This window comes from Nerophis ophidion, linkage group LG17 (assembly GCF_033978795.1).
Source record: "Nerophis ophidion isolate RoL-2023_Sa linkage group LG17, RoL_Noph_v1.0, whole genome shotgun sequence".
NCBI lineage: Eukaryota > Metazoa > Chordata > Actinopteri > Syngnathiformes > Syngnathidae > Nerophis > Nerophis ophidion.
The window spans coordinates 18,600,788-18,628,148 of NC_084627.1; the positions used below are offsets into that span (position 1 = coordinate 18,600,788).

The 27,361-nt window shown below is 42.1% G+C and overlaps 1 protein-coding gene across 2 annotated transcripts in view; it reads left to right on the top strand.

Annotated features, from left to right (window-relative positions):
• prrc2b (proline-rich coiled-coil 2B) overlaps positions 1-24,067 on the top strand; it is a 37,699-nt gene extending 13,632 nt beyond the window's left edge. Inside the window, exons 3-31 of one of the 2 annotated variants that reach the window (XM_061876443.1) lie at positions 73-250; positions 326-428; positions 709-772; positions 4,217-4,360; positions 4,442-4,755; positions 4,844-4,968; positions 5,047-5,210; positions 7,382-7,469; positions 7,692-7,848; positions 8,898-9,231; positions 9,306-9,490; positions 9,560-9,764; positions 11,751-11,931; positions 12,014-14,011; positions 14,097-14,254; positions 14,325-14,440; positions 14,514-14,655; positions 14,730-14,821; positions 14,907-15,194; positions 15,303-15,389; positions 16,493-16,685; positions 18,224-18,321; positions 18,396-18,523; positions 18,596-18,836; positions 18,921-19,088; positions 19,166-19,239; positions 19,308-19,389; positions 19,509-19,721; positions 22,404-24,067. In XM_061876443.1, the coding sequence (XP_061732427.1) occupies positions 73-250; positions 326-428; positions 709-772; positions 4,217-4,360; positions 4,442-4,755; positions 4,844-4,968; positions 5,047-5,210; positions 7,382-7,469; positions 7,692-7,848; positions 8,898-9,231; positions 9,306-9,490; positions 9,560-9,764; positions 11,751-11,931; positions 12,014-14,011; positions 14,097-14,254; positions 14,325-14,440; positions 14,514-14,655; positions 14,730-14,821; positions 14,907-15,194; positions 15,303-15,389; positions 16,493-16,685; positions 18,224-18,321; positions 18,396-18,523; positions 18,596-18,836; positions 18,921-19,088; positions 19,166-19,239; positions 19,308-19,389; positions 19,509-19,721; positions 22,404-22,577 (6,494 nt within the window). In that variant the 3' untranslated portion in view covers positions 22,578-24,067. The remainder of the gene's footprint in view (positions 1-72; positions 251-325; positions 429-708; positions 773-4,216; positions 4,361-4,441; positions 4,756-4,843; positions 4,969-5,046; positions 5,211-7,381; positions 7,470-7,691; positions 7,849-8,897; positions 9,232-9,305; positions 9,491-9,559; positions 9,765-11,750; positions 11,932-12,013; positions 14,012-14,096; positions 14,255-14,324; positions 14,441-14,513; positions 14,656-14,729; positions 14,822-14,906; positions 15,195-15,302; positions 15,390-16,492; positions 16,686-18,223; positions 18,322-18,395; positions 18,524-18,595; positions 18,837-18,920; positions 19,089-19,165; positions 19,240-19,307; positions 19,390-19,508; positions 19,722-22,403) is intronic. The other variant, XM_061876444.1, reaches the window with a different exon arrangement.
• Positions 24,068-27,361: the final 3,294 nt, after the last annotated feature.

The window sequence follows — 27,361 nt, forward strand, 5'->3', positions numbered from 1 at the left end:
AATATCCAAACCAGTACACGCTAAGATCCAATGTCCCCTTGTCTTCTTACCTCATACTATTCCTACCGTCAGCAGTTCCGCGACATGGCTTGCAGAGTCTTGGCAAAGTGGCCGCAGCCCGGCGCATGCCCCCACCCGCTCACTTACCGAGCTTGAAATCTGAAAACAAAGGAAACGATCCCAACGTGATTATTGTCCCAAAAGACGGCACAGGATGGGCAAACAAGCCGGAGCAACCCGATCAAAAGAGGTAAGATGGGCATCTTTTTCCGCTGACTGACGAGTGAACTCTGACAATGCTCATCCTTTTTTGCTTTTTTTGTAGTTCTATTGCATTAATACCTCAGCTGCCGGAGTCGCAGCTGCAGCCGGCTTCACAGAAATCTGTCTCCAATCTTCAGAAGCCTCCACCAGTAGCCACCCAGGAGGTGTGTACCTTTTTCACCTTTGATCATATGCAGCTTGCTTATTTTTCATAGTCTTCAACTTGCTGTAGGGGTCCATACTCTTGCTGCTCTCAGTCTCCTATAGCTTAAATGTTAATGTTAAACGTTGTTTGCCTCTCATTCCGACTGATGCTTTCAATGCTGCTTGGTTTTATCGTTTACATCGTACAACCAAGCTAGCCTTGTGTTGTAAAAAAGCATGATTGGATCTTGTGTCTGAGATGGGGGTGTTAATTTTTGTTCTGTTTTCCTGTTTCCGTAGAACACAAACACAGGAGGACCAAAGCAATGGGCACAGCTCAATGGAAAGGCAGTAGAGCCAGATGGTGAGTCAGCTCGGGTTTAAACTATAAGAGCAGGGGTGCCCAAACTTTTTGCTTCCAAGGGCCAAACTGAAAATGCTCCAGCGGCTTAAACACAAATAGCCAAACATTTCCTATAATTATTACTAAGCATATAACAATATTAAAATGTAATGTAACAGTTATTGTGACCAAAATTATCACGATTATTATTACTATCCATCCTTCCAGCCATCTTGTTCGGGTCGCGGGGGCAGCAGCCTATGCAGGAAAGCCCAGTCTTCCCTCTCCCAAGCCATTTCGACCAGCTCCTCCCGGGGGATCCCGAGGTGTTCCCTGGCCAGCCGGGAGACATAGTTTTCCCAACGTCTCCTGGGTCTTCCCAGTGGCCTCCTACGGGTCGGACGTGCCCGAAACACCTCGATAGGGAGGCGTTCGGGTGGCATCCTGACCAGATGCCCGAACAACCTCATCATGCTCCTCTTGATGTGGAGGAGCATTGAACCACCTTATCTAGCTCCTCTCCATGTGGAGGAGCAGCGGCTTTACTTTTAGCATCTCCCGGATGGCAGAGCTTCTCACCCTATCTCTAAGGGAGAGCCCCGCCGCCCTGCGGAAGAAGCTCATTTCGGCCGCTTGTACCCGTGATCTTGTCCTTTCGGTCATAACCCAAAGCTCATCACCATTGGTGAGGATGGGAACGTAGATCGACCGGTAAATTGAGAGCTTTGCCTACCGGCTCAGCTCCTTTTTCACCACAACGGATCGATACAGTGTCTGCATTACTGAAGACACCGCACCAAAGACACTGTCGAGGTACTTGAACTTCTCCACTTTGGGCAAGATCTCCTCCCCAACCCGGACATACTACAGTATTTTAAATGTGCTCAAAAAGAACTATTTTAAATTTGTTGTGTTTTTAATGCTTCACCGATAGTGTTTTACCTTTAGTGTTTTAGTCTTCTTATTTTATCTGTTTTAATGGCTAAGCTTTTATTTTTGTAAATATGTGTTATTACTGTCGCACTTTAAGATTTATTTAAATGAAAAGTACACAACAAATTGAATTTGTTAATATTCCTGGTGGCCGTTGTGGACTCCTACTCTGTATGGCCCTGGAACACACAGTAAAATCACCTCTGTTTCGTAAACCTCTGTGAAAAGAATGCTCACTCTGAGAGACACTAACAGAACATCTTGAAGGTTCAATTTGCACAATTGTAACATTTTAGTTGTTTAGACAGTAATGTGTTTGAATTGAGGTATGTAATTTCTTAATTGGGTAAGATATAGTTAAAGTCTCTTGTTTTTGCGTTAGCATTTAAACTAGTGAGCTGGTGCCCCTCAGTCCGTGAGTTTATCAAAATGCAGTTTTCAATTATTTTGTTTTCATAATTTTAATATAAAATGGTAATACTAACAGTCGGGAGTTTTACCTCGGTTATCATTAGGCCCTTTTCCCCCCAAAATTCACAAACTTTTGGTTCCTGGAATTATATGTTCCTATAGAAGTGTGTGGTTTTTGTCCTTTTCCATCGCTTTTCACCGTTCAAGGTAGTTTATACCTATGGAAGAGTGGTTAAGTATATTTCTACACTGACACCAAGAAAATAAACAGACAATATTAGGTCACAGTTATTTTATTGAAGTCTTAGTAAATTAAATACTAAGACATAATTGAAAAACACCCCCAACTGGGTTCAATCAATCAGGGTTTGACAGCACCTTCCCGACCACCAAAAGGTCCCAGGAACCTTTTCAAAAGCCTCACCTATATAGCAAGAACTCGAAAAACATTCCTGAAGAACTAAATCTCTCTGGGTAGTTTTTGGTGGAATCACAGCGGGAAATCTATTTAAATGGAAAAGTTCCTGTGTAAGTTTCAGCTGTGGAAAAGGGCCTATCATTACCTATCATTATGTATTGTTACATCGCTGCTCATGATTAACTAAGTTAAATGATGCAGATTTGTTTATTACTTGATACTTTCTAATATGGTTCTGTCTTTGTATGTGTAAGTAATACGTAACTATAAATTGTTTGATACTTGTTTATATTGACAAGTGTGGTGTTTTCGAATGCAATATTGGTCAATTAAGAACTATTTTGTGTGCTATTGTGTGTTTTAGATGTTTTGCAGCTGCTAGTTGGTCTCAGCCAATCATGTTTACCTTTTGTAAATGACTTGGCTAAAATACAAGAAAATACTGTGCCACATTATTGGAGGACATTTAGATGTTAACTGACTGTCTATTTTTTTTTACAAGTAAATGTGCTAAAGGACTGCTTGTATTAAAACCAATATTGGAAAGATTAGATGCCAGCCACTATAATCAGATACTTGTTTTCTATGCTTATATTTGACCGATAAGGGATATCAATATCGGACCGTGACACCCCTAGTGAGCTTAAAAGGTCAGTATGACTATGTATTACCGTATTTTCCGCACTATAAGGCGCACCTAAAAACCTCCAATTTTGTCAAAAGCTGACAGTGCGCCTTAAAAGTCCTTATATATGGAACAATATTGAGCAAAACAGGTCTCGCAACTACGGTAAGCAGCCGCTGACTTCATTTTCCCCCGTCGAAAAAGAAGCGCGCGGTGCATGCTGGGATATATGACTGCGCGAGGCGTGCCGTTTCATTTCCATTTATGTATTTATGTAAAGACCCCAAAATGGCTCCTAATAAGAGACACGCTTACGACGCAGAGTTTAAACTCACGGCGATGAGTCATGCAGTGGAACACGGGAATAGAGCAGCAGCGAGAGAATTGAACATTAACAAATCAATGGTGCGGAAGTAGACGAAGCAACAATCAGAGGGAACACAGCGAGATGACTTCAGTTGGAGGACAAACTCGAACAGTGGGTTGTTGAACGGAGAGCAACAAGTAGAAGTGTCATTACAATCACTATTCGAATGGAGGCAACAGCGCTAGCAGGCAAACTTAACAAAAGTTCCCCTCCACTATGTGATATAAATGTTGCACTACATGTTATACCTTGCATTTGTTAAAAGATAAACGAAATACCACGTCACTGACTTTACTCAGGTAAAATAACAAAACAGCTGTTTTCTCATTTTGCGAGTGAACGGAGTTGTCAGAACGCTGGTTTGTAATCTATTAAAGTTTGACTGACCTATCTGACTGTTTTGTTGACATCCCCTTTAGAACAGTTCCATCTAATGGATGCGTAATGTAACCCCAGCTTCTACTGTAGTGTCTATTCCATGCACCTTATAATGCGGTGTGCTTTCTCTATGAACAAAGTTTTAAAGTAGGCCATTCATTGAAGGTGCGCCTTATAGTGCAAAAAATACGGTACATTTGGAAGCAGCCCACCCAAATGTTTGATTGGTCAAATTTGACCCCTGGGCTCCACTTTGGGCACCCTTGTACTAGAGTATGACAAGAATATACTGTTAGTATACTAATGCTTTCTTTCCTGCACACCTACCCTTAGGTTTAAGGGTCTTAAACCGACTTCAGCCCTTCTCTCACGAGGAATTTCCCACGCTGAAAGCCGCTGGAGAACAGGACAAGGTTGGCAAGGAAAAAAGCGGCTACGATCCGTCGTATGGGCCCGGACCAAGCCTCCGCCCTCAAAGTATGACTTAACCTGGTTTTACTTTCGACACATTTTTGCGGGTGGATGAAGCCATAATATTCCAATAAATCTCCGATCAAGATGTGACAAGCTGGAGGGAGGGTGGCGGCAGGAATCTCCAGCCCTCATCCTTGACCCTCGGCCTGCCAGCGGACCCCGAGGGCAAGCTCACTGCCCTGGGGGAAGCTGGCACCCCTCCGGCGACGTCTCACCCGACCTCCGCCACCAGCGTCGCTTCATCTAGCGTCGTGGCCACTCAGTCGCCAGGCCTCGACCCGAAGGAGCCCTCCCTGCGTCCCGCCCAGCCTATCCGGAGAGCAGTTGTCCCCTCAACCCTGCAGCATCAGCTCCACAATACCTCCAATGCGGTTTACCATGACATGTTGCCAGCTTTTGTCAGTACCATTATCATTCGACTGTATCGTTCTTGTTAAAGGCATTCATGTATTTTACTGTCAACATATATCATTCTGATGTTGCCAGATGTGCTCCAAAGAGACGCGCGAGACCCCAGGTACAGAACACGTTCCGCCTACTGTAGCAGCACCAGCCCGATTTGATCCCAAACCAACTTTTAGACTGAGCTACGCTAAACTTGAGCTTGTCAAGTAAGTACACATTTATGATTTAGCTTCTTGTCATTGTAGCTCTTTTAAAACTATTCGCCCTTTCACCCTTAATTGTAGTGGGGACGCAAGAAGGGAGAACCGCTTTCTCCGCGCTGCGACCCGACTCTCTTCCCAGCCCATTCGTCGGCCCGGTGACCGACCACAACGACCCGCTATCATTAACCCTGAGGACCTGAAAGATCTGGATGATCTTGACATTGACTGCGAGGATGGATGGGCTGGTCAGTAGCACATTTAATTTTTTTGACCACCTCGAGTCCACCTTTTAACAGAATCTAGTCTTTCTTGCCAAGAAGTGTGCGCTAATTGTGTTAATTAAAATAGATTATGAGCATTTCTAATCCCTACTGCGGTCGCAGTAAGCACATTTGAATCAGTCACTAAGAAAGATTTGATTTTTAACATTTTTGGTGTGGTTTGTAATGTTTATTCTGTATTATTTTGGTCTGCCGGGAAAAAAAACTATTCACATCTGAATCGCTATTCTTATTTATACTGATTCTGAATATATTCATAGTTTTTTAGAATCGATTTTTAAAACCGTTTTTTAAGCCATCGCCAACCTTACTTACTGCTTGTATATGTCATATGTAAGCAGCAAAATGATGCTTTTGTAACTTCTTTTGAAAAGGTTTATGTAACAAATAATATATTGGGGGAATCATTTCTTAAGGGTGAGTTATTGTAAGATTCACATTTGAGTATTCATATTGACAGTAAGAGTTTAATAATTTAACATATCAGACTTTTTGTTCAGTATTTTGTTTCTCTTTATTAATTTTCATTTAATATAGATTATGTATTTATATTTTATGCCTTCTTCCAAGCTTCCTCCAAATGAGCCCTTGGGATTTTGAATGACGTATTTTGCCGTAGTTACGTCAGCGGACCTCTTTATATACGGCAGTTTAGCCAAAGAGCTTTGCGCGAGTCCACCATTTGTATACCGTTGATGTCCATAGTTAGTCAAGAAGTTCCTTATTTTTCTCTGTCCTCTTGTTGTGGGACAGACTGACTCATGCATGCTCTTGCATGCTAAAATCCACCCTATAGTGTATAGTTCGAATTTGTATAAGGTTACGATTAGTCGACAAATGTCGACAATAAAATTTCTTGCCGAAAAATATATTTCTCGACACTAGTCGTGATGTCATCGCTCCTGTCTGTGCCGTCACTCGCAAAAACATTGCCAGTGATAACGTAAAGTTTGAGGTTATTTCCTCCTACTCTTGTGCACATGAATGGCAAGCTCATTTTGCAAAGCGGACTTTGTGTTTATGGCATTACATCTGTGATACACGAGCATTTATTGCGGGGACATGATGTCGGACGTTAAGAGGGAATATAACTTTTTAACTAATTTAACTATCATTTCAGCAAGTACTTTTCAAATTAGCATCAATTTTAAATGCCGTAAAAAGGCACAATAACAAACATACATCCGCACACGCATAGAGACGGACAGGCACCAATGTGGAGGTATCATAAGATTACACATACTATCTCTTAAATAGTTAACAATTTAAGAATGATTAAAATATACAATTCTACACATTGAGTCTATTAGTGCTAAAACTGCCAGGAGTTAATAGTCAATATACTAGTGTGCAGCTTTTTAAACATAATCACAAAATGCTTTTCATTTTGAGGAAGTTATGTTGTGTTTTGTTTATTTTCATTGCTGCTATTTTAACTTTTTATTTTTTTTAAATACATAAACAAGGTTAATTGTTGTTTTTTTTAGCTCTTTCGTTTTTAAATGGACATTTTAATACTCATTTTAATTTTTGTAACTGCTGAATGAGCAGCACAGCTACAATATAAATAAATACTTCTGAATGAATTAGTCATGTTTGTTCGTAAGCACACACTTAAAAAAACTTAAGCTGCATTTAGAAGTTGATGGAAAAATTTAATTATGTGTAAGCTTTAGTATCTGATTTGCCGATTAATCAATAAGATAATTGTTGACTAATTGACGGTCAAAATAAACGCTAGTTGCAGCCCTAAACTTGTATCCGTCAGTAGACTTAAAAAAAAAAAAAAAAAAAAAAAAGTGCATAAAAACTACACCATTGCTGATGGGATGGATGTAGTTGAAGGGGGCTTGACCTTGAGGAATGCGTCGGCACGTAAGTAAGACCACCCACAAAATGGCGCATTCTAAAGAGACGGACAGAAAGCGGTTTGAAAATGCTCTGTGAAACATAATCCAAACAAAGTGTTTTGAATGTAAAATAAAAGTCACAAAAGAACCCCTTTGAATATCAGGTAAAATATGCTACCGTCATCTACGACCATGTGTCATGTTTACTCAGTTTGATTCCACTTGTCTGAAACTATGCCGCTCCATTTATTGACAAGTTGTGGTGATTTAAATTTTTTTTTGCAGGACTCCACGAAGAAGTTGACTACAGCGAGAAGCTCAAGTTCAGCGATGACGAGGAAGAGCATTCAGCCAGTGATAAAAACAAGATGTGGTATGAAGTCATGTTTCACATTGTGTCCTCTCTCCTGAATCCATCTTTAGCAACTAGCAAATCTCTCAAGAAATAATCCCAACAGAGTGAGGCTTAGTTGTATTGTTTGACAACAGCATCCACTTCAGATAAGGGAAGCATGCACAAGAGTATTGACCCAAGAATAATATAGCTTAATGTGTAATATAATATTCTCATAAAGTTCTGTCTTTAAATTTCCAGGGCTGAGTGGGACAGGGAGAATCGGCGTGACTGCCAGTCTTACCTCAGTTCGGGGGAGGTACCGTACACACACGATGGCCCTGAAGAAAGCTATTCTAATCACCACCAGGAACCTCAGAGGAAGACCAACAGCAGATATCTCTCTGCAGATACTCAAGTAACTACGCGTCATGCACCTTTTATGTTCTTCACTGTTGTAGGCCTTTATTGCCTGCAATAAGTCATGCATCTCTTGAGAACTATTCATATTATGAAGAGAATATGAATAGGTTATGCAAATGACACTCATTAATTAGGATTTCCGCAAGTCATTAAAAGGCATCAAGTGTCATTTAATTAATTTTGGGAAAAAATAAAGCCTAAATGGCATTAAAAATGATTAAATCGGATGTCCGGAGGCATTAAAAAGTTAATACAACTGTAGGCCTGGACGATAATTGAAAATTAACTCAATATCTTGGCTGTCATCGATTAATTGCTATGTCTTCATCTCTGGCTTTCAAACTGGATAGAAGAGGTTTCTGCATCGCTCTCAGCACCCTGAGCATGTTTATACGACAGTGGAATTACACAAACAGACAGATACTCTTGTCAGTCATCCACAAACTTTGATTCGGTACATGCAGTCGGAACCCACTTGTACTTATCTTTCACACGATTGGCTTTAAAATTTTGAATAAACTGTAGGAATGGTTTGAAAATTGACGAGCGAAAGCTCAAGTGAAATGCCAGTGGAATGAAGAATGAATAGTCTAAAAGTATTAACTGTGAAATGGTTTCAATCCCGCGACCCCAAAAGGGACAAGCGGTAAAAATGGATGGATGGATGGTTTGAATCTGAAAGATTGGAAACTGTATTGAAACATACTATGAATATAGAAATGATAAATGCATGTTGTGGTAGAATTAAACTATTTAAGATGTAAAATTGCCTAAAAATGTATTTTGGTTCATTCAGGGACTCGAACCCACATTACTTGGGTGATAGCAATGGGGGTTATCCTCTTGGCCAAACAGCCTTGCAGTCAAGGTGATATCCGGTTTTGAATTTTAAAGGGAGCGATGTAGCTGTCGAAAATGACATCTAAGAGTTCTTTGCTGCAACAGTGTGCGCAAAACGGCATTACATTTTTTTTTAAGTGGCATTAAAAATCATTCAATTAGATGTGCTGATATCCTGCTAACACATCTGTTCCACCTTTTCAGTCCCAGCAGAAAAGTCACAGTGAGCCGCCAACTGACCAGGAGGATCACCAGCGCCAGTCTCAGCCTCTGGCGAGGGCAAAGTATGCGTCGCCCGAGCTGTCCGAGGCTGTTGAAAGAGCCCGCAGGCGTCGGGAGGAGGAAGAGAGGCGTGCCCGTGAGGAAAGGCTGGCGGCCTGCGCAGAGAAACTCAAAAAGCTGGATGAGAAATTTGGGAAGTCTGAAAGGCAGATCTCAAGAGCAGAGGAAAGCAACAAAGATGGACAAGGCAAAGAATCTCCCTTGTCCCCCAATAGGGAACATGTTAAAGTACATAACTGCCAGTACAGTGCCAAAGGTAGTGAGCAAAAGATAAAACATTTTTTAAATATGAATAATAATTGAATTATGATTGGATGTAATGTCTTCCAGATGTGCACGAGTGCTCATCTGACGATTCCCCCAGTCCTAGTTACCGTGAGGAGCCCAGCTTTCCCGCCTATCGCAGCAGCGAGGATGACGGCCAGGAGCCCTCATCCCCCGCTGGAGATTACACCGGACGTCCATCGAAACCTGTTCCACCCCGCTTTCAGAAACCACCACAGCACCAGCAGCAGGTGAGTTAGTGACTGCAAGGATGACTGGACTTGTATCACAAGTACCAAAAACTGTTTTCCACTATGCAGGAACAGGTCTACAAGATGCAGCAGCAGTGGCAGCAGTCTGGCCACCCAGCACCCTCCGGCTCAAGCCTCACACAGCGAGGCTACTATCCACCGCATGTACTTGGGTTTGACCCCCGCTGGATGATGATGCCACCTTTCATGGACCCCCGTGTGAACCAAGGGAGATCACCCGTTGATTACTATTCGAGTGCTGTCCACTCTTCGGGTAAGTATAACCTCGGGCTGGGCGATTAAATGATCGTCATTAATTTGAGTTTGATCACCGTGATCAGCTGTTAGCAATTTGACCTCGATCAAACTTGTCAGAAATGTCTGTGAAAAGTTACCGCAGAAGTAAACCCAACTTAAACTTAACCTACTCAGTGGCCTAGTGGTTAGAGTGTCCGCCCTGAGGTCGGTAGGTTGTGAGTTCAAACCCCAGCCGAGTCACACCAAAGACAATAAAAATGGGACCCATTACCTCCCTGCTGGGCACTCGGCATCAAGGGTTGGAATTGGGGGTTAAATCACCAAAAATAATTCCTGGGCGCCTGCTCCCTTCACCTCCCAGGGGGTAAACAATGGGCTGGGTCAAATGCAGAGGACAAATTTTACCACAACAAGTGTGTGTGACAATCATTGGTTCTTTAACTTAACTTTAACAGTGGGGAAGCAGCAATGCTTGGTAAAATCCTTCACGTAATAATATGCTTTTATTAGTAATTATAATAATAATAATGGATTAGATGTATATAGCGCTTTTCGCGTGTGTGCGGCCTCCCGTTCCACCATCGCGAAAGTCTGTTTGTCTCCACAAAATGTTTAAGTGGTGTTGTACCTCTTCCCCTTTACACAGCGGAAAGTGCAGCCCAGAAGAATAAAATAAACTTTGACTAACACTAGCACAAAGGTTGAAACACAACGTTTAGACGGGGGAGCAACTTCCGTGACACACTTTAGTTTCACTATCTGCTGAAGCTGACTAGTAATCCTTCCGTGAATGCGGCCTTGCAGACAGGCAGGCGCACAACAACCTCTTTGACACTGTACTACTGTATTAGTCTCGACTCGGAGAATAAACACACCCACTATTTTAATCAGAGAAAGGCTTTTCTATTTATAAATATTTTATTTACATTTTGTTTGTCTGTAAAGAGTCAACTCCTCTGATATAACATGTACTAAAAAACTCTGCAGACAATGTGTGTTTAAATCATATTTGAGTTTGTGGTTAAACATTTTGTTCCTGAAATAATCATTAAATGTGTTTTATTTGTTGGTACACTTTATTTTATCGTACTTTAAATTCAAACTGCACTTTTATTAAATATAAGCTACAGAATTAAAAAAAAATCACAATCTGGGTGACCCGCTTGGCGTTTGCCAAACCACTGCTGACAAGCACTAATGTATATAAGTAATCAAAGAATACAAATAATAATTTACAATTTTAAAGTGTTGTTTAGTAAATGTTAACTCGAAAAAAAAGTCTTATAGTATTTAGTAAACCAACGATACTTTGCTTACTGCAGAATGTTTGTAATGATAAGCAAAAAAACTAAATACTTTCGAGATCAAAAAAAGTTGTCTTCACCCCCCAAAATGTATCAAAAAAGTTCCAAAACCGTGGCCTTAAAACTGAGCTACTGTCCGTACTGTACTGTTGCACCTCGAGTAAACACAATCATCGATCCGAACAAAATGTTAGCGTGTATTACCTCGGACAAAGGTGGCAGAAATTTCTGTTAAAAGATTCTGCAGTAGTAAATAGTTGGGGTGCAACGCTACACGCCATAATCCTGCACGGGACAATCACCCTTTAATAAAAGTGAATTATATTTATATTGCGCTTTTTCTCTAGTGACTCAAAGTGCTTTACATAGTGAAACCCAATATCTAATTTTTACATTTAAACCAGTGTGGGTGGCACTGGGAGCAGGTGGGTAAAGCGTCTTGCCCAAGGACACAACAGCAGTGACTAGGATGGCTGAAGCGGGGATTGAACCTGCAACCATCAAGTTGCTGGCACGGCCACTCTACCAACCGAGCTATACTGCTCGGTAAACATTTTTTTTAATATTAATCGAGATGGGATGATATGAAAAAATTAATCGTGATACATTTTTTTGCCATATCGCCTAGTCCTAGTATCAGCTCTCACATATCTGAAAATAACTTCCTAACAAATGTTCCTCTGGAATCCAAATGACAGGAATGATGAAACCTATGATGCACCAAGACCACCTAAACAGTCCCAGTTCTGATGAAGGCCTACACCAAGAGAGAAGAACCCCTTCCACTGAACCTTATCCTGTCTGGAGCCAGGATGGTTACCCCATGCGCAGTTTCACCCCACCTTACCAGAGGCACCATGATAACCAACTTGATGACAGGTCTTTTCCTCTAATTGCAAATACCTCAAGCATTCAGATTAAGACTTTTTTGTTGTAATATATACTTTTGTTGTCTCCATAGAAGTGATATGGCCCCCTCACAACAGGAGACTTATGAGAGATCTGATGAGGGTTTATCCCACCTTCAAGAAGATCTTCACCACCATCATACCTTCAGGAGCCAATCCTCAGACAGAGAACACCACGACCAGGGGCTACTGAGTGCTCAGAGCCACAGCCAGCTTCATACAGATACCGAATACTCCAAACAAGAATTAAGAGACCAGCATCTTAAAGATAGTCCTGATGAGTGCTCAGATGGCCCTAAAGACAACTGGAAACGAGAAGTAGGCAACAATGCTCAAAGCCAGTGGTCGGAATCTAATTCCGGTTCTAGTGCCGCTGTCAGCCATCAATCAGAGACCACCGTGCGCACTTTGACACGCAGAACTGGGCCGATTAAGAAACCTGTTCTCAAGGCTCTCAAAGTGGAAGACAAGGAGAGTGAGAAGCCAAAACATGAGCCCGAAGACAAGCCTGTCCCCTACCGTCTGGAGAAGGAGGTTCTTACCAATGTTTATGACTTAAAGAAAGATAGCCAGCCTGCAAGCAACAGGCGCTCAGGGTCACCTGTTGTGGAGAAACAGTCAGAAGAGATTCAGCGTCAGTCCCCGGCCATCACTAAAGTGGACCGGCCTCTCGGCACCCAGCAAAGTGAGGATTCCCCCAAGAAGAGTGTTTGGGACACTAGCAAAATCCATCCACCAAGGGATGTTCAGGAAAATCTAGAGCCACAAGCACCACGGCGCAACAACTGGATCTTCATCGATGAAGAGCAGGCCTTCGGTGCTGTAAGAGGATCAGGAAGAGGCCGGGGTCGGGGTTTTAGGGACTTTAATTCTCGAGGAGGAGGCCGCAGTGTCCGAGTCGGTGATAATGTCCGAGGAGCTTATAACAACAGTGCTGTTGCTCAGCGAACAGGCAGAGGCAGAGCTCAACCAAGGGAGCTGAAGGTGGAGGAATTCCAGAGAGGCCAGCCACGAAGGCGCAATGTCAGCGAGACCTTAAGCGAAGCCTCCGAATACGAGGAGCTGCCCAAGAGACGGCGACAAAAGGGCTCTGAAAATGGAGAAGGTTACCTCGAAGCCGCGGAGGCTCGCAAAGTGGATCGGGATTCTTGGAGATCCAACAAGGTGTACACAGATGAGCAGGCCGCTGCTGATTCCAGAGAAAAGGCCAAGACAATCAGGAACTTTGGTGGTCGCACGCTGCCTCCCAGACTGAACACTGGGAATTACAGCAGGGGCTATGGAAGCTCCAGAGAGATCTCCTCATGGAGGGGTCGTGGCCCTCAGTTTGGAAGCAGCGGTGGCTCCATGCAAGAAAATGGTTATGGTCCTGGACCTGACAGTACTTTTCCTCGTACACCCCATATTGACCGCGACACACTCAAGTACGCGCCCAAATTTACTGGCTCCTTCATAGAAAACTGTTCAGAGGAACGTGAAGGTGAATATTACTTTGACTGCGACAACCCCGACAGACAAGCATTGAGGAGACGACGTCCACCGCGTCAAGATAAGCCTCCACGCTTCCGTCGTCTGCAACAAGAACGGGAACCTGGTTCGAACCAGTGCACAAGCGACGAGTACGTCAATGGCGAATTCACCAACCCTTGGCCTGCTCGTCCTAAAGGGAGCGAAGAAGACACTTGGCCCAGTGGCCCGTACTCCGGAGGACGCACCGGCCAACATGCACCGACGGAGGACTGGGAGACGGGATCAGACAACAGTGATTTCAGCGACTGGAAGGAAAAGCAGGCAGGACGCGGAGGTACGCCAACGCAGGGACACGGCGACGTTCCCTCAGACCCGTGTCACGGCGAAGTGGGCTCTGTTGAGAAAAGGGAGCTTTCCAAGCGAAGCTTTTCCAGCCAGCGACCGCTGATAGAACGACAGAACAGGAAAGGCGAGCCTTCTTTGCTGGAGACGAGTAAGATGATTCGTGCTCCTGATAATTCCCCATCTGCTCCTTTAAACAGGAGTGACACCTGGCAGAATGGAGGCATGTCTTGTAAGAGGTGAGCTTTGGACCAGAAAACGCACAGAACCAGAAGTTTGCATCAATTAAACTTTTATATTGCTTCTCTCCCCCAATCCACCCAGCAGGAGCCAAGATGAGTCAGGCCCTATCTACTGTATTGAGCAGTCGGAGGAGCTGAGTGAGTCCTCCAGAAAGAAATTCGACAAAGAGCTGAAGCCTGGTGCTCTCAAACCAGACATTGCTGAGTCTCTGTCCCAGTATGAGCTCAGCGCCTACCCAAGTAAGTGCTGAATCACTTTGCTTTCTCCCTCAAGTTTAATTTTGAATATCAAAATTTCTCTGTATTTTAGTAGAAGACGATGCTGGTGGCCCCGTTTCTAATCCAGACAGTTATCAGGAAGCATTGTCCAAAAAGCAAAGACATCCACAGGAAGATGACAGGAGAAGGAAGGATCAAGGAGTTTCTGTCAGTTACAACCATCTGTTCCCCAAACAAATGACAAAGGCAAGCTTTTTATTGTGTAATATCTGCATTACAGGTGTCTGTAAAGAGCAGGCCAGTTGCATCCAATATACCGCCTCGTTTTGCCAAGAAGCAGGGAGGCATGGGCATCGATCAATCAGAAGAATCTCTTTCGTCTAATAACTTGGGAACGGAAATCTGGGAGACAAACAGCTCAGGTAATTGAGAGGCAGAGTGCAGTTGTGGAAGTAGCTTTTGAATAACAATTACAAACAAACAAATGTTCAATTAGATTATTATTTCCCAGCTCTTTCAGTGCAGTCTTCAGGGGGAGACTCGTGGACTAAACAGGTGTCTTATACCGGCAGTGAACCAAACTCTGAGGTACTGGTAACAAGACATTTGTTGATGAAAATATTTCTCATTGTCATTCACTAATGTTAATAAACCTCTTCTCTTATTGTCCAAGGACTCTGATGCTGGCCCCGAACAGACTAAAGAGCAGCACAAACCAGGGCCCATTGGAAATGAGCGCTCCCTAAAGCACCGCAAGGGCTCAGAGGTCGTGGATCGCCTGGAAGTTGGCCCCATCACTCCAGTCAACGGCGTGGACCTGCACGTGGACACTGTGCTCCCCGTGCCCCCAATAGAGTTTGGCGTCAGCGCCAAAGACTCTGATTTTAGCCTGCCGTCAGGTTCCACCCCAGTGCCTGTGTCCAATTCTGTCAACAAGCTGCAAGATCACCTCACCACCAATGTGAGTGATACCTGTTATGATCATATCTTTGGAATCAGTCATGGACCAATATTTTTATGAATATTACAATTTTCAGCTCATGAGTATTTTTTTTCCCTCCTCTTGCAGACTATTCCCATGCTCCGTTCAAATCATCTGCAACCCGGCATCAACCTCAACCCTATGTCCTTTCCAAGTGCTGACCTCACTCTTAAGGTATCGCAATTGATACTTCAAGGAGAACTGCATTTTTGGGGGAATTCAAAATCCCTATATAGGAAAAGAACAAGGAGTATTCTATTCTGTCCATAAAAACGTCGCAAAAAACACCAGAAACAGCCAACAATACCCCATTTACATCTCGTGACATAAATATCAGCCATGTATTAGCAGTATTGTAACTAGCGCTTACGCTGAGGGACTACTTTTAGCGGCGTTGTAATCACAGAAAGCTAACTAACTTATACAGCTTTTGACATATTGAGTTCGTGAGCTGCTGCATCGCCTCTAAGTTTGGTAAAAGTTTATGCACATTTATAAGGCATGCCTCTTAATTTTATAGTGAAGGTTGTGTCCAAAAACCATAAAAGTTGGTCAATTTTGGCATTCAACCTGCACCCGGAGATCGCAAGAAAGACAAAAAGACGCTTGTTTGGGTTTTTTTTATTATTTTGTTTTAGCACTTAGCAATAGTGCTACTAGTTGGATCTGCTTATCACTCAGATTCTAAAACTTGCAGCTCATCTTCCCTATATTTAGGCTCATAAATATAAAGCCCTGGATCATCATTGTCCCAAAGTAATGATCATTCTCTCTCATAAAGTCTGCTATGATTAGTTGTTCTTGAAGGGAAAAGGGAACGTTGTGATACTTCTATAACATTGATATGCTGCTGTATTTTTTAAATAACCTAAAAAGGTAAATATTACGTTATTATTAATATGCCTGCGGCTACAATACATATATACTTACAGCATGTGTATAAACAATGAAGGTTTTTTAGAGCGTGAGAGTGTAATAGACACAATGACATGATGTTATTGTTGTTATTGCTATTGTTATCTGACTTTTAGTTATGTTATTGCTATAGTTATCTTACTTTTGCTAACATTTATTTATGAGTTAGAATTTATTTAAAAAAAATAAAATATGTGTGTGTGCTTGTGTTATGTAGAGATAGTGAATAATAGACTAAATTCGGAAAAAGTGCAGTTCCCCTTCATTACAACCGCATTACAGTGGAGGAAATACCATGCACTGGCCAAATTGTTTTTTTTTGTTTTTTTTACGCAAACATTTCAACCATTGTGTTTTTTCAGATGGAATCTGCACGTAAAGCGTGGGAGAACTCTCAGTCCCTTCCTGAGCAGGGCTCTCCAGGGGCAGGTGTCTCAGGAGCTCCGCCTCCATGCAGCATTGGCTCATCCAGCGGCGTCAGCTACAGCTCTTTTGGAGGGGTTTCCATGCCTCCGATGCCTGTGGCGTCCGTAGCACCTTCCATGTCCATGCAAGGTACTACTAACTGTGTGGTATAAAGGTTCCATATATCGTATTTTTCAACAATTCTAAATATTTCCGAGGTCACAAAATAGTGGAAATGGAGGTGTGTTGCTGTTAATCAAGCAATATACTTTTTTATTTTGAAAAATGGCTTTTAGTAAGCCAGAGTGGGAACACTGTCTTTGCTTTAATGCAAATGAGCTGTGATTGTTCACACCTGAAGAGCTATTGTGTAGACATGGGCCGATATTCGTTAAACTCAATTATCTGAACGATAAATGAAAATGGACTTGATACGTTTGCCAGTCTCGATAACCGCTGTGTGCATTCATTGTTACAGGCTGCAAGAGGCAGAGTGGTCACTCTTTGCTGCAGCTGCGGGCGTTCGGTGCTGTGGAGTGCGACAAATTTAATCGCATATGCGCCTGAAAATAGACCGTGCGACTTAGAAAAATAAGTTAAATACATTTCAACCCCTCCATCGCATTTTGGTCCTCAAAAAATAAATCCAAATTTGATAAAATAGAGGAACATTTTCGTCCATCTGTCGAGCGTGTTTTAAATAACCATTGGAAAATCGGACTGTGATTGACCGGAAGTGTTGATCACTCGTGCCAAACAGCTCAATTTTCGTTTCATCTGAACTTTCCTCCAGAAGGTCTTATCTTTGTCCATGTGATGTCAGATGAAACAAAAAATGAGCTGTTTGACCACAATACTCTGCAATATGTTTGGAGAACAAAAGGTGAGGCCTTTAATCCTAGGAACACCATGTCTACCGTCAAGCTTGGTGGTGGTGGTAGTATCCTGTGTGCCTGTTTTGCTGCCAATTTAACTGGTGCTTTACAGAGAGTAAATGGGACAATAAAAAAGGAGGGCTACCTCCAAATCTTCAGGACAACCTAAAATCATCAGCCCGGAGGTTGTGTCTTGGGCGCATTTGGGTGTTCCAGCAGAACAATGACCCCAAACACACGTCAAAAGTGATAAAGGAATGGCTAAATCAGGCTAGAATTAAAGTTTTGGAATGGTCTTCCCAAAGTCCTGACTTAAATGTGTGAACAATGCTGAAAAAACAAGTCCATGTCAGAAAACCAACAAATTTAGCTGAACTGCACTAATTTTGTCAAGAAGAGTGGTCAAAAATTCAACCAGAAGCTTGTGGATGGCTACCTAAAGCGCCTTATTTTAGTGACACTTGCCAAGGAACATGTAACCAAATATTAACATTGCTGTATATATACTTTTGACCCAGCAGATTTGGTCACATTTTCTGTAGACTCATAATAAATTCATAAAAGAACCAAACTTCATGAATGTTTTTTGTGACCGACAAGTATGTGCTCCAATCACTCTATCGCAAAAAAATAAGAGCTGTAGGAATTATTGGAAATTTAAGACAGCCATGACATTGTCCTTTGCAAGCGTATGTAAACTTTTGACTACGACTGTATACTGTATATACATTGTGTGCGCGTGCGTGCGATGCATGGAAGAGTCAATAATTTTTCCCAACTCTGTTTTAAACTGACTAATGTGTTTTTCTACAGGAAGTCATATCCCCCCATTATATCTGGATGGTCATGTCTTTCCCAGTCAGCCACGTCTGGTTCCACCTACAATGACTCAGCAGCAGAGTTACCAACAAGTATGTACACACACAGCCACAGTATTGTGTGTATTTCGTCAGAATTGCATGTTTCATTTGTAAACCCTTTTCAGGCGGCGGCAGCGCAGCAGATTCCCATTTCTTTGCACACGTCTCTTCAGGCTCAGGCTCAGTTGGGTCTAAGAGGAGGTCTGCCAGTGTCCCAGTCCCAAGACATGTTCAACTCTATGCCCCCGTTCAGGTACAGAGCAGTACTTCATGTAGTTTATGTTGTGGGAGTGGCTTTGTCGTCTGACTTATTATCGCCCTCCAGATCGCAGGTTTACATGCACCCCAACCTTTCTCAGCCCAGCCCCATGGTGCTGTCGGGCGGAGGTCCTCTGAAGGGGCCATACTCCCCGTTCCCCGGCCTGCAGCCCTCAGACATAGTCAAGCCCACGTCGGGCTCGCACTATCAGCCGATGAACGGCAGCCAGCAGCTGGTGTATGACAACCAGTTGAACCAGGGGCCCAGCATGGGTTCCTCCCAGTTGATGGATTCTCAACTCATCCAGGTCAGTACACCAGCTGAGAGCTTTTCGGTGTCACGATTCACCTCAGGCTGATTATCTCAACGCCCGTGTGGTTCCTCTCATCAGGTGACCATGCCTTTACCTGGCTCGCAGCTGCGCTACGGCTCGGCTCAGCAGCATCTCATCCTCCCTCAGTCCATCCAGCTGCAGCAAGGCCAGAATCTGTCAGTAGGAGGGCCACGCCGAATGATGCCGCCCGGCTCGCAGCCACAAGTCATGCCCGGTAGCCGGGAGGTAAGTCCCCTCCGAGTGACGGCATGGCACGGCTGGATTAAGTTTGTTTGACTTGCTGTTTTGTTTTTGTTCATTAGAGCTCACAGATGGAAATGAAGGCTTTCCAGTTCTCGGAAAAGCTCAGTCATTCGATGTCTGGAGGCTCCTACAGGTCAGCGCAAGTCACCTATCTTCATCAATAAATGTTTGATGCAGGACTTAATTGCCTCTGTTCATCAGGCCTGGATCTGCTAGCCCCAGTGGCAAGCCATCTGGTCATGGGGGCCCGGTTGGACCTTTGCCCCCTCATTATACACAACAGGTACCTTTTGCTTTAGTCTGAAAACTCCCTTTCTCTAAAATTATTACATATTTTTAACTGAACTATTTGTTTCTGCCCTATAACCCGACCACCCAACCCGCCCCACCCACGACCATCAGGTCCAAGCCGCTCAGGGCAACATGGTGATGCACATGCGACCCCCCACCACCGGCCCCTTCCCCAGCCCCATCCAGAGACCAGTCATGCAGGTCAACAAGCCTGTCATCATCCGCTCCCCCCCTTACTCCAATCCCGGTCGCGACCTCCCCCACCACCGTACCCCTCCCTCGGCCCCCGAGGCCCTCGTCAAAGGGCCCGAGGATGGCATGAAGGTGAGCCACCCCATGTAAACATAGGTAATTTCACTTCTTTTTCTCAATATGTTTTGATTGCTTGTGTAAATGTGATGTTTATGGTCTGAAGGCTGTTTAAAGTAATAGATAGATAGCACTTTATTGATTCCTTCAGGAGAGTTCCTTCAGGAAAATTAATGGCTGGGATTATGTGCGTGGGAACACTGATGTTGGAGATTGTTTGCATTTTGGGGAAATAAAAGGTATAAAATGAAGGATTTTCCATGGTAACACTGAGGTCATCATAAAACTTAAGTATATGTAAATACAAATGAAACTCAAAAACTTAAGAATATTGTGCAAAAGTTATATCATGGCAACAATTTAACTTGTACAACTATAAACTTTTTATAAGGAAACTGAGATATGTCAAGCCGGTATTTGTTATAATTTTGATGGTCATGGCTTATACAGTTTTAGAAAACCCCACATTTTCTGAGTTCCTATTTTAGGGGTTCATAAGCTGTGAACCATAATCATCAAAATTAGAGATGTCCGATAATATCGGACTGACGATATTATCGGCCGATAAATGCTTTAAAATGTAATATCAGAAATGATCAATATCTAATATCAGAAATTATTGATATCTGTTTCAAAATTATCGGTTTCAAAAAGTAAAATTTATGACTTTTTAAAACGCCTCTGTGTACACGGACGTATGGAGGAGTACATAGCACCAATAAACCTTAAAGGCACTGCCTTTGCATGCCGGCCCTGTCACACAAGTGAATGCAAGGCAGACTTGGTCAACAGCCATACAGGTCACACTGAGGGTGGCCGTATAAACAACTTTAACACTGTTACATATATGCGCCACACTGTGAACCCACACCGAATAGGAATGACAAAAACATTTAGGGAGAACATCCGCACCGTAACACAACAGAACAAATAATAATAATAATAATAATAATAATGGATTAGATTTATATCGCGCTTTTCTATTGTTACTCAAAGCGCTCACAGAGAAGTGGGAACCCGTCATTCATTCACACCTGGTGGTGGTAAGCTACATCTGTAGCCACAGCTGCCCTGGGGTAGACTGACTAACAAATACCCAGAAACACTTGCAGCACTAACCCCCTACACCTACACCCCCCTGTCCACCTCAACCTCATGCTCTGGGACTGCGTGGCGCAGTGGGGAAGAGTGGCCGTGCGCAACCCGAAGGTCCCTGGTTCAATCCCCACCTAGTACCAACCTCGTCACATCCATTGTGTCCTGAGCAAGACACCTCACCCTTGCTCCTGATGGGTGCTGGTTAGCGCCTTACATGGCAGCTCCCTCCATCAGTGTGTGAATGTGTGTGAATGGGTAAAAGTGGAAGTAGTGTCAAAGCGCTTTGAGTACCTTGAAGGTAGAAAAGCGCTATACAAGTACAACCCATTTATCATTTATTTATCTCTCTCAGGGAGAGCTTGTCCCAAATTCTAAGCTGCTGTTTTGAGGCATGTTAAAAAAAATAATGCACTTTGTGACTTCATTAATAAACATGGCACTGCCATGTTGGCATTTTTTTTCCATAACTTGAGTTGATTTGTTTTGGAAAACCTTGTTACATTGTTTAAAGCATCCAGCGGGGCATCACAACAAAATTAGGCATAATAATGTGTTAATTCCACGACTGTATATATCGGTATCGGTAATTAAGAAATGGACAATATCGGATATCGGAAAAAAAGCCATTATCGGACATCTCTAATCAAAATTATATCTTGAAATGTATTGAGTTGTACGTCATTTTTAGTTCAACCTTGTAGATCTAATTGCTGGAATAAACAAACTTTTGCACAATATATTTATTTTTTTAGTTTCACTTGTACGTGTAAAGTTTGAGGTATCCAATCCACATGTTTGGGTTTGGAAACAAATAGAACAATAACTGGAACTAGTAAATTCCACTGTCCAACTACCACCATGATACAACTTTATTTACTGTCATTTAGTGTACATGCACCTGGGGATAAGTTGATTGGCAACACTAAATTGGCCCTACAGTGTGAATGTGAATGTTATCTGTCTATCTGTTTTGGCCCTGCGATGAGATGGCGACTTGTCCAGGGTGTACTCCGCCTTCCGCCCGATTGTAGCTGATAGGCTCCAGTGCCCCAAAAGGGAATAAGCGGTAGAAAATGGATTGGATGGATGGATAGTGTACAAAAAATAATGTTTGGAAATGAAGGGGGTTTTGTTGTATGCAATGCAGCAGCTTGGGAAAAAAATAAAAATACATTTTAAGTTGTTAAATAGTCAAAAGTAATGTTTTACACAGTGTTTTAACATTTGTGTTCAAGTGTAAATAAGTAACTTACTAGGTGATTATCTTCAATTAAATCTTCATTATTGTCTTGTGTAACGTATACACACAGTCATATATGAAGCCCAAAAAACACTGAAAAATACTTCAATTATACTAAAATCTGATTTTGTAATCACCTCAGACTGTTTACTCTTCACTGTCAAAATAATAATTATTACCTCTAAACTTAAGTTCGCAAGTTGAAAAAACAACTTTATTTTTGTCCAGCTGCAGCACATTGCACTGATAACCACTGCCCTTCAGAATTGTTGGATTTGCTGTATTTATTTTAGTGATTCATGCTCTTTTAATAATCCCTCACCCCCCTTTTTTTTTTTTTTTTTTTTAAATTGGCACAGAATAAAAGCCTGCGAGACGTGCGCACAGCAGTATGCGAGGGCAAGATGCTTTCCGGGGGGATCATGACCAGCAATCTCCAGGAGCCCCTCTCCTCTTCCACAGGTCACGCCAAGCCAGCACGCACTGGAGCCATCAAACCCCAGGCGGTCAAGTTGGAGGAGGGCAAGGCGTAGTAAAAACAATGGACCTAAACAACAAATATCAAAATATATATGTACAAAAAAATCACCACCCAGCCTACAAACACACAATGAAAGCTCCTTGCACAAGGTCAGAGCCTTACGAGACCATCTGAAGCAGAAGGCAGGGCACCTGGACACTTCTTTATTTCACATGCAAGACTTATAAATATATATATATAAATAAATGAATACATAACCATTTTAAACAGATCTCCTCTACGGTCCTCTTTATTTATTTCGTTGTTAAATCCTTTCTTGCCAAACTGTAATAACTCATAATAAAAATAATAATGGACTTGAGCCTTTACAAATAGGCTTGTTTGGACTTTTTTTTTTTTTTAATTCAAATACAGATGTGTTTGTCGGTGAATGTTCTTGTCACCACAAATTTTATTATAGCAGGAACAAAGAAAATCTGATTAAAGAACATGATTGCATGTCAAGTGTCCCTTCTGGGGTGAAAACGACTTTTACACTCTTGGCGATTTGTTTGGTTTTATTTACCCCTACGCACAAAGAAATCATGTTTCTTTCTTCTATGTGAGAGGAAATGTCTGCATGTGGGCACTCTTACTCCCCCCCCCATCCCCCCCCTTCCAGAACATGTTTTGTACCTCATCATCAGCTCTTGAGGATGTGAATGAAATGTTGGCTTGTAGGTCCATTTTGTTTGAAGGCTCCCCACAATTCCAATGATCATTTCTTTCCGCAGCTCCTATGTGGTCTCTGAGGTGGCACGAGCAATAAATGCAACAAACCAGGGTCCAAATATCTGAACAAAAGACAAACGGGGAGCAGTTTGCATTGCGTAATTCAACCTATTTTTTTTGCTCTTGTGTGTGTGAGAGCACAGTTACAGTGAACCCACAAAGGACTTTTATAGTGTTTTGAAATTGTGAAAACCGTTGGAATCACCTGTTCATTATTATTCTGCCTTTGTTTTATAACAAGACACAACAAAGCTGGTTAATTGAACACGTCTGCTTTACTGTACTGTAACGCTCCATGACACTAATACACAGAAAACATGATCTTGGGACATCTTCTCTGAATGGACTTGCTTTTTGAGAGGGCCCCTTTCACTTTTTTCTGCAAAACCCCCAACTTAACGCTTTATCCATGCAAAATGTTTTTTTTTTTTTTTTAAAGATGCACATTTAATTTTTGGCCCAAAAAAATGGACCAGCGCTTTCTAAGGCTGATCCCAGCATTTTATTTATCCTTCCTTGATATATTTTTGGTCATTACTTGCCCTTGTTTAAAAACAACAAAAAAAAGAGCTTATTGAAAGAAAAGAAATAAAGCGGTTGTGATTTCTTAAATGTTGATTCTGTATTCTCAATTTTCTTAATTAACTTTTTCAATCGGTTGAAACTTTACCGTTTTGCTTTACAATGCCGTTTCTGCTGCTTTCACAATTAAGCTCGCTGTATATTTTTTCCAGCAAATCTTTGTTTAATAAATGTGTATTTGTACAATTATTTCATGTATATCCAATATGATTTCGATGAGTGTACAAACTTTTTTCCATCAATGGCAGCATAAAAACAATCAAGGATTCAGGGGCAAAGCCGGACTTTCTTTTTTTCAACAAAATAAAATAAATATAAAAATTAAAAAAATCGATTTGTCTTTACATTGTGCCTTTTTCTCTCTTTAGTCTGTCTGATTTTATTTCTACAACGTGTCCCTCACATATGGTTCTCATACCATGGTTTGTGGCATACTATATGCCTCAAACTAAATACTAAATTCAGGCGGAGCTGGAGGGTGCGTGACCTGAGTGAGGACAGTCTGTTTTCACGTCCGCTTTCCCACAATTTAAAGTGTGCCGGCCCTCTATATATATAGTTATATATATATCTTGATTGGATTATCCAGAGAATAGTGCTCGATATCTATCAATCAATCAATCAATCAATGTTTACATATATAGCCCTAAATCACTAGTGTCTCAAAGGGCTGCACAAACCACTACGACATCCTCGGTAGGCCCACATAAGGGCAAGGAAAACTCACACCCAGTGGGACATCGGTGACAATAATGACTATGAGAACCTTGGAGAGGAGGAAAGCAATGAATGTTGAGCGGGTCTAACATGATACTGTGAAAGTTCAATCCATAATGGATCCAACACAGTCACGAGAGTCCAGTCCAAAGCGGATCCAACACAGCAGCGAGAGTCCCGTTCACAGCGGATCAGCAGCGCAGAGATGTCCCCAGCCGATACACAGGCGAGCAGTACATGGCCACCGGATCGGACCGGACTCCCTCCACAAAGGAGAGTGGGACATAGAAGTAAAAGAAAAGAAACGGCAGATCAACTGGTCTAAAAAGGGAGTCTATTTAAAGGCTAGAGTATACAAATGAGTTTTAAGGTGAGACTTAAATGCTTCTACTGAGGTGGCATCTCGAACTGTTACCGGGAGGGCATTCCAGAGTACTGGAGCCCGAAACGTGGTAGAGCGCAATATGTATGTATGGGAAAAATCACAAGACTACTTCATCTCTACAGAACTGTTTCAATCGACAGGATTGAGGGAACCTGTGCTAAGGATTGTGCTAAAATCACCTGACGATTGAGGGAACCCCTCATGAAACAGTTCTGTAGAGATGAAATAATCTTGTGATTTTTCCCACACATACATATAGATATATATAGATGTATAGATATAATAAAATAAACATTTATATGTATATATATATATAAATATATATTGCTAGAATTCACTGAAAGTCAAGTCTTTCTTATATATATATATATATATATATATATATATATGTATGAAATACTTTACTCCTAACCACGCCCCCCACCTCCCGAAATCGGAGGTCTCAAGGTTGGCAAGTATGGTTTGAGGATCCATCCATTTCTTACCGCTTGTCCCTTTCAGAGTCGCGGGGGGTTGCTGGAGCCTATCTCAGCTGCATTACTCAACTTGTTTTTGAAAAAAATATATATTTAATAAGCGGTAGAAATTAATGGATGGATGGATATTTAATACGAAAGGGATACGCGGTAGAAATAGATTATTTTATTTTTTTAGAAATATAAATATTTTTTAATTTACTTGAATGTTTGTTTTATTTTGCTCTCTTCAATGTAATAACTCACTAATATGTTTTTTTTATTTATTCTTTTTTTACAAATGTATTTTTAAACGCAAACCCCATTTTTCTAATCTGACGTCACAACTGTAAAATTCCAAACATTTTTCGGAGCACAAAAACTTGTCCGGACAAAGACCACCAATTCTTTTGTAAATACAAAGACACGTCGTGGAGTCTTGCGCTGCATTTTGAATAATAAAGGTAAGCTTTTGTTTTTTTCAACTTTTATCAGTCGGTGTTTTAGCCAAGTTCTATAAACGATGTAATGTCGACACTAGCAAGTATGCTAACCGTAACATTTGTATATGATTACTACTTTACGTTAAACCACAATAACGTCACTAAACCCACAGTTTAATTTGTTTTCACGAACCCGACTAGCTATTAGCTAAAAGCTGAGTTTAAAAGTTGAAAACCTTGGAATGGTCACACCATGTTATTAGTAGGACTCTACATATATGTCACGAATTGCTATGTAAGCGTTATCACCTGACGTCACTAATACACCTCAAATGCTATTAGTTGCCTTGTTTAATAAACGCAGGCATTTGCTTAAAAGAAAACGTAAGCACAGTGACTACTCTGATTTCCGAGGGACCTCAAAAGCAACGTGTGTGTTTCCACTTCTGCATGCACCAATATTAGATTGCATAGTTTACTTTGACCGTCAGAAAAATATAAATTTATGCATGAGTATGCTCTGCAGTGGTGTGTAACTATAGTGGTGTTTTCTACATTTATGTTATTTACATGTTGAAACCCCAGTGTGTGTTTCCAATAGCAAAGGTGTTTTGCTGTAGGATGGCGAAGAAAGTGGCCATGCGGCGCGATGAAGGCCTGATGATGATGCAGGAGCTTGACGACCGCCTTAAGGAACAGATTGACAGACTGGAACATGTCCGCTTGGCAGCCGTTGAACTCAAGGACAACCTGGCTTTGGTGAGCGAGACACTCTCATATAGCATATATTTTTCTCAACCTTTTCTGAGCAGCTTATATTGTCAATTAATAAGTTGTTCTTGTAATTGTTGGAGATGAATGCAAACCATAACCAACCATGCATCTCTATAGCTCTTGTCTCAAAGTAGGTGTACTGTCACCACCTGTCACATCCATACTTGCCAACCCTCCTGATTTTACCGGGAGATTCCTGAATTTCACCGCCCCTTCCAAAAATCTCCTGGGGCAACCATTCTTCCGAATTTCTCCCGATTTTCCACCCGGATAACAATATCGGGGGCGTGCCTTAAAGGCACTGCCTTCGGTGCCTGTCGTCACGTCCACTTCTCCTCCATACAAACAGCGTGCTGGCCCAGTCACATATCTGCGGCTTTCAAACACACATAAGTGAATGCAAGCATACTTGGTCAACAGCTATACAGGTCACACTGAGGGTGGCCGTATAAACAACTGTTACAAATATTTGCCACACTGTGAACCCACACCAAACAAGAATGACAAACACATTTCGGTAGAACATCCGCACCGTAACACAACATAAACACAACAGAACAAATACCCAGAATCCCTTGTAGCACTAACCCTCTTCCGGGACGCTACAATATATACCCCCCGCTACCACCAAACCCGCCCACCTTAACCCCCCTCGTCACCCTATCTCCCAAATTTGGAGATATCAAGGTTGGCAAGTATAGTCACATCA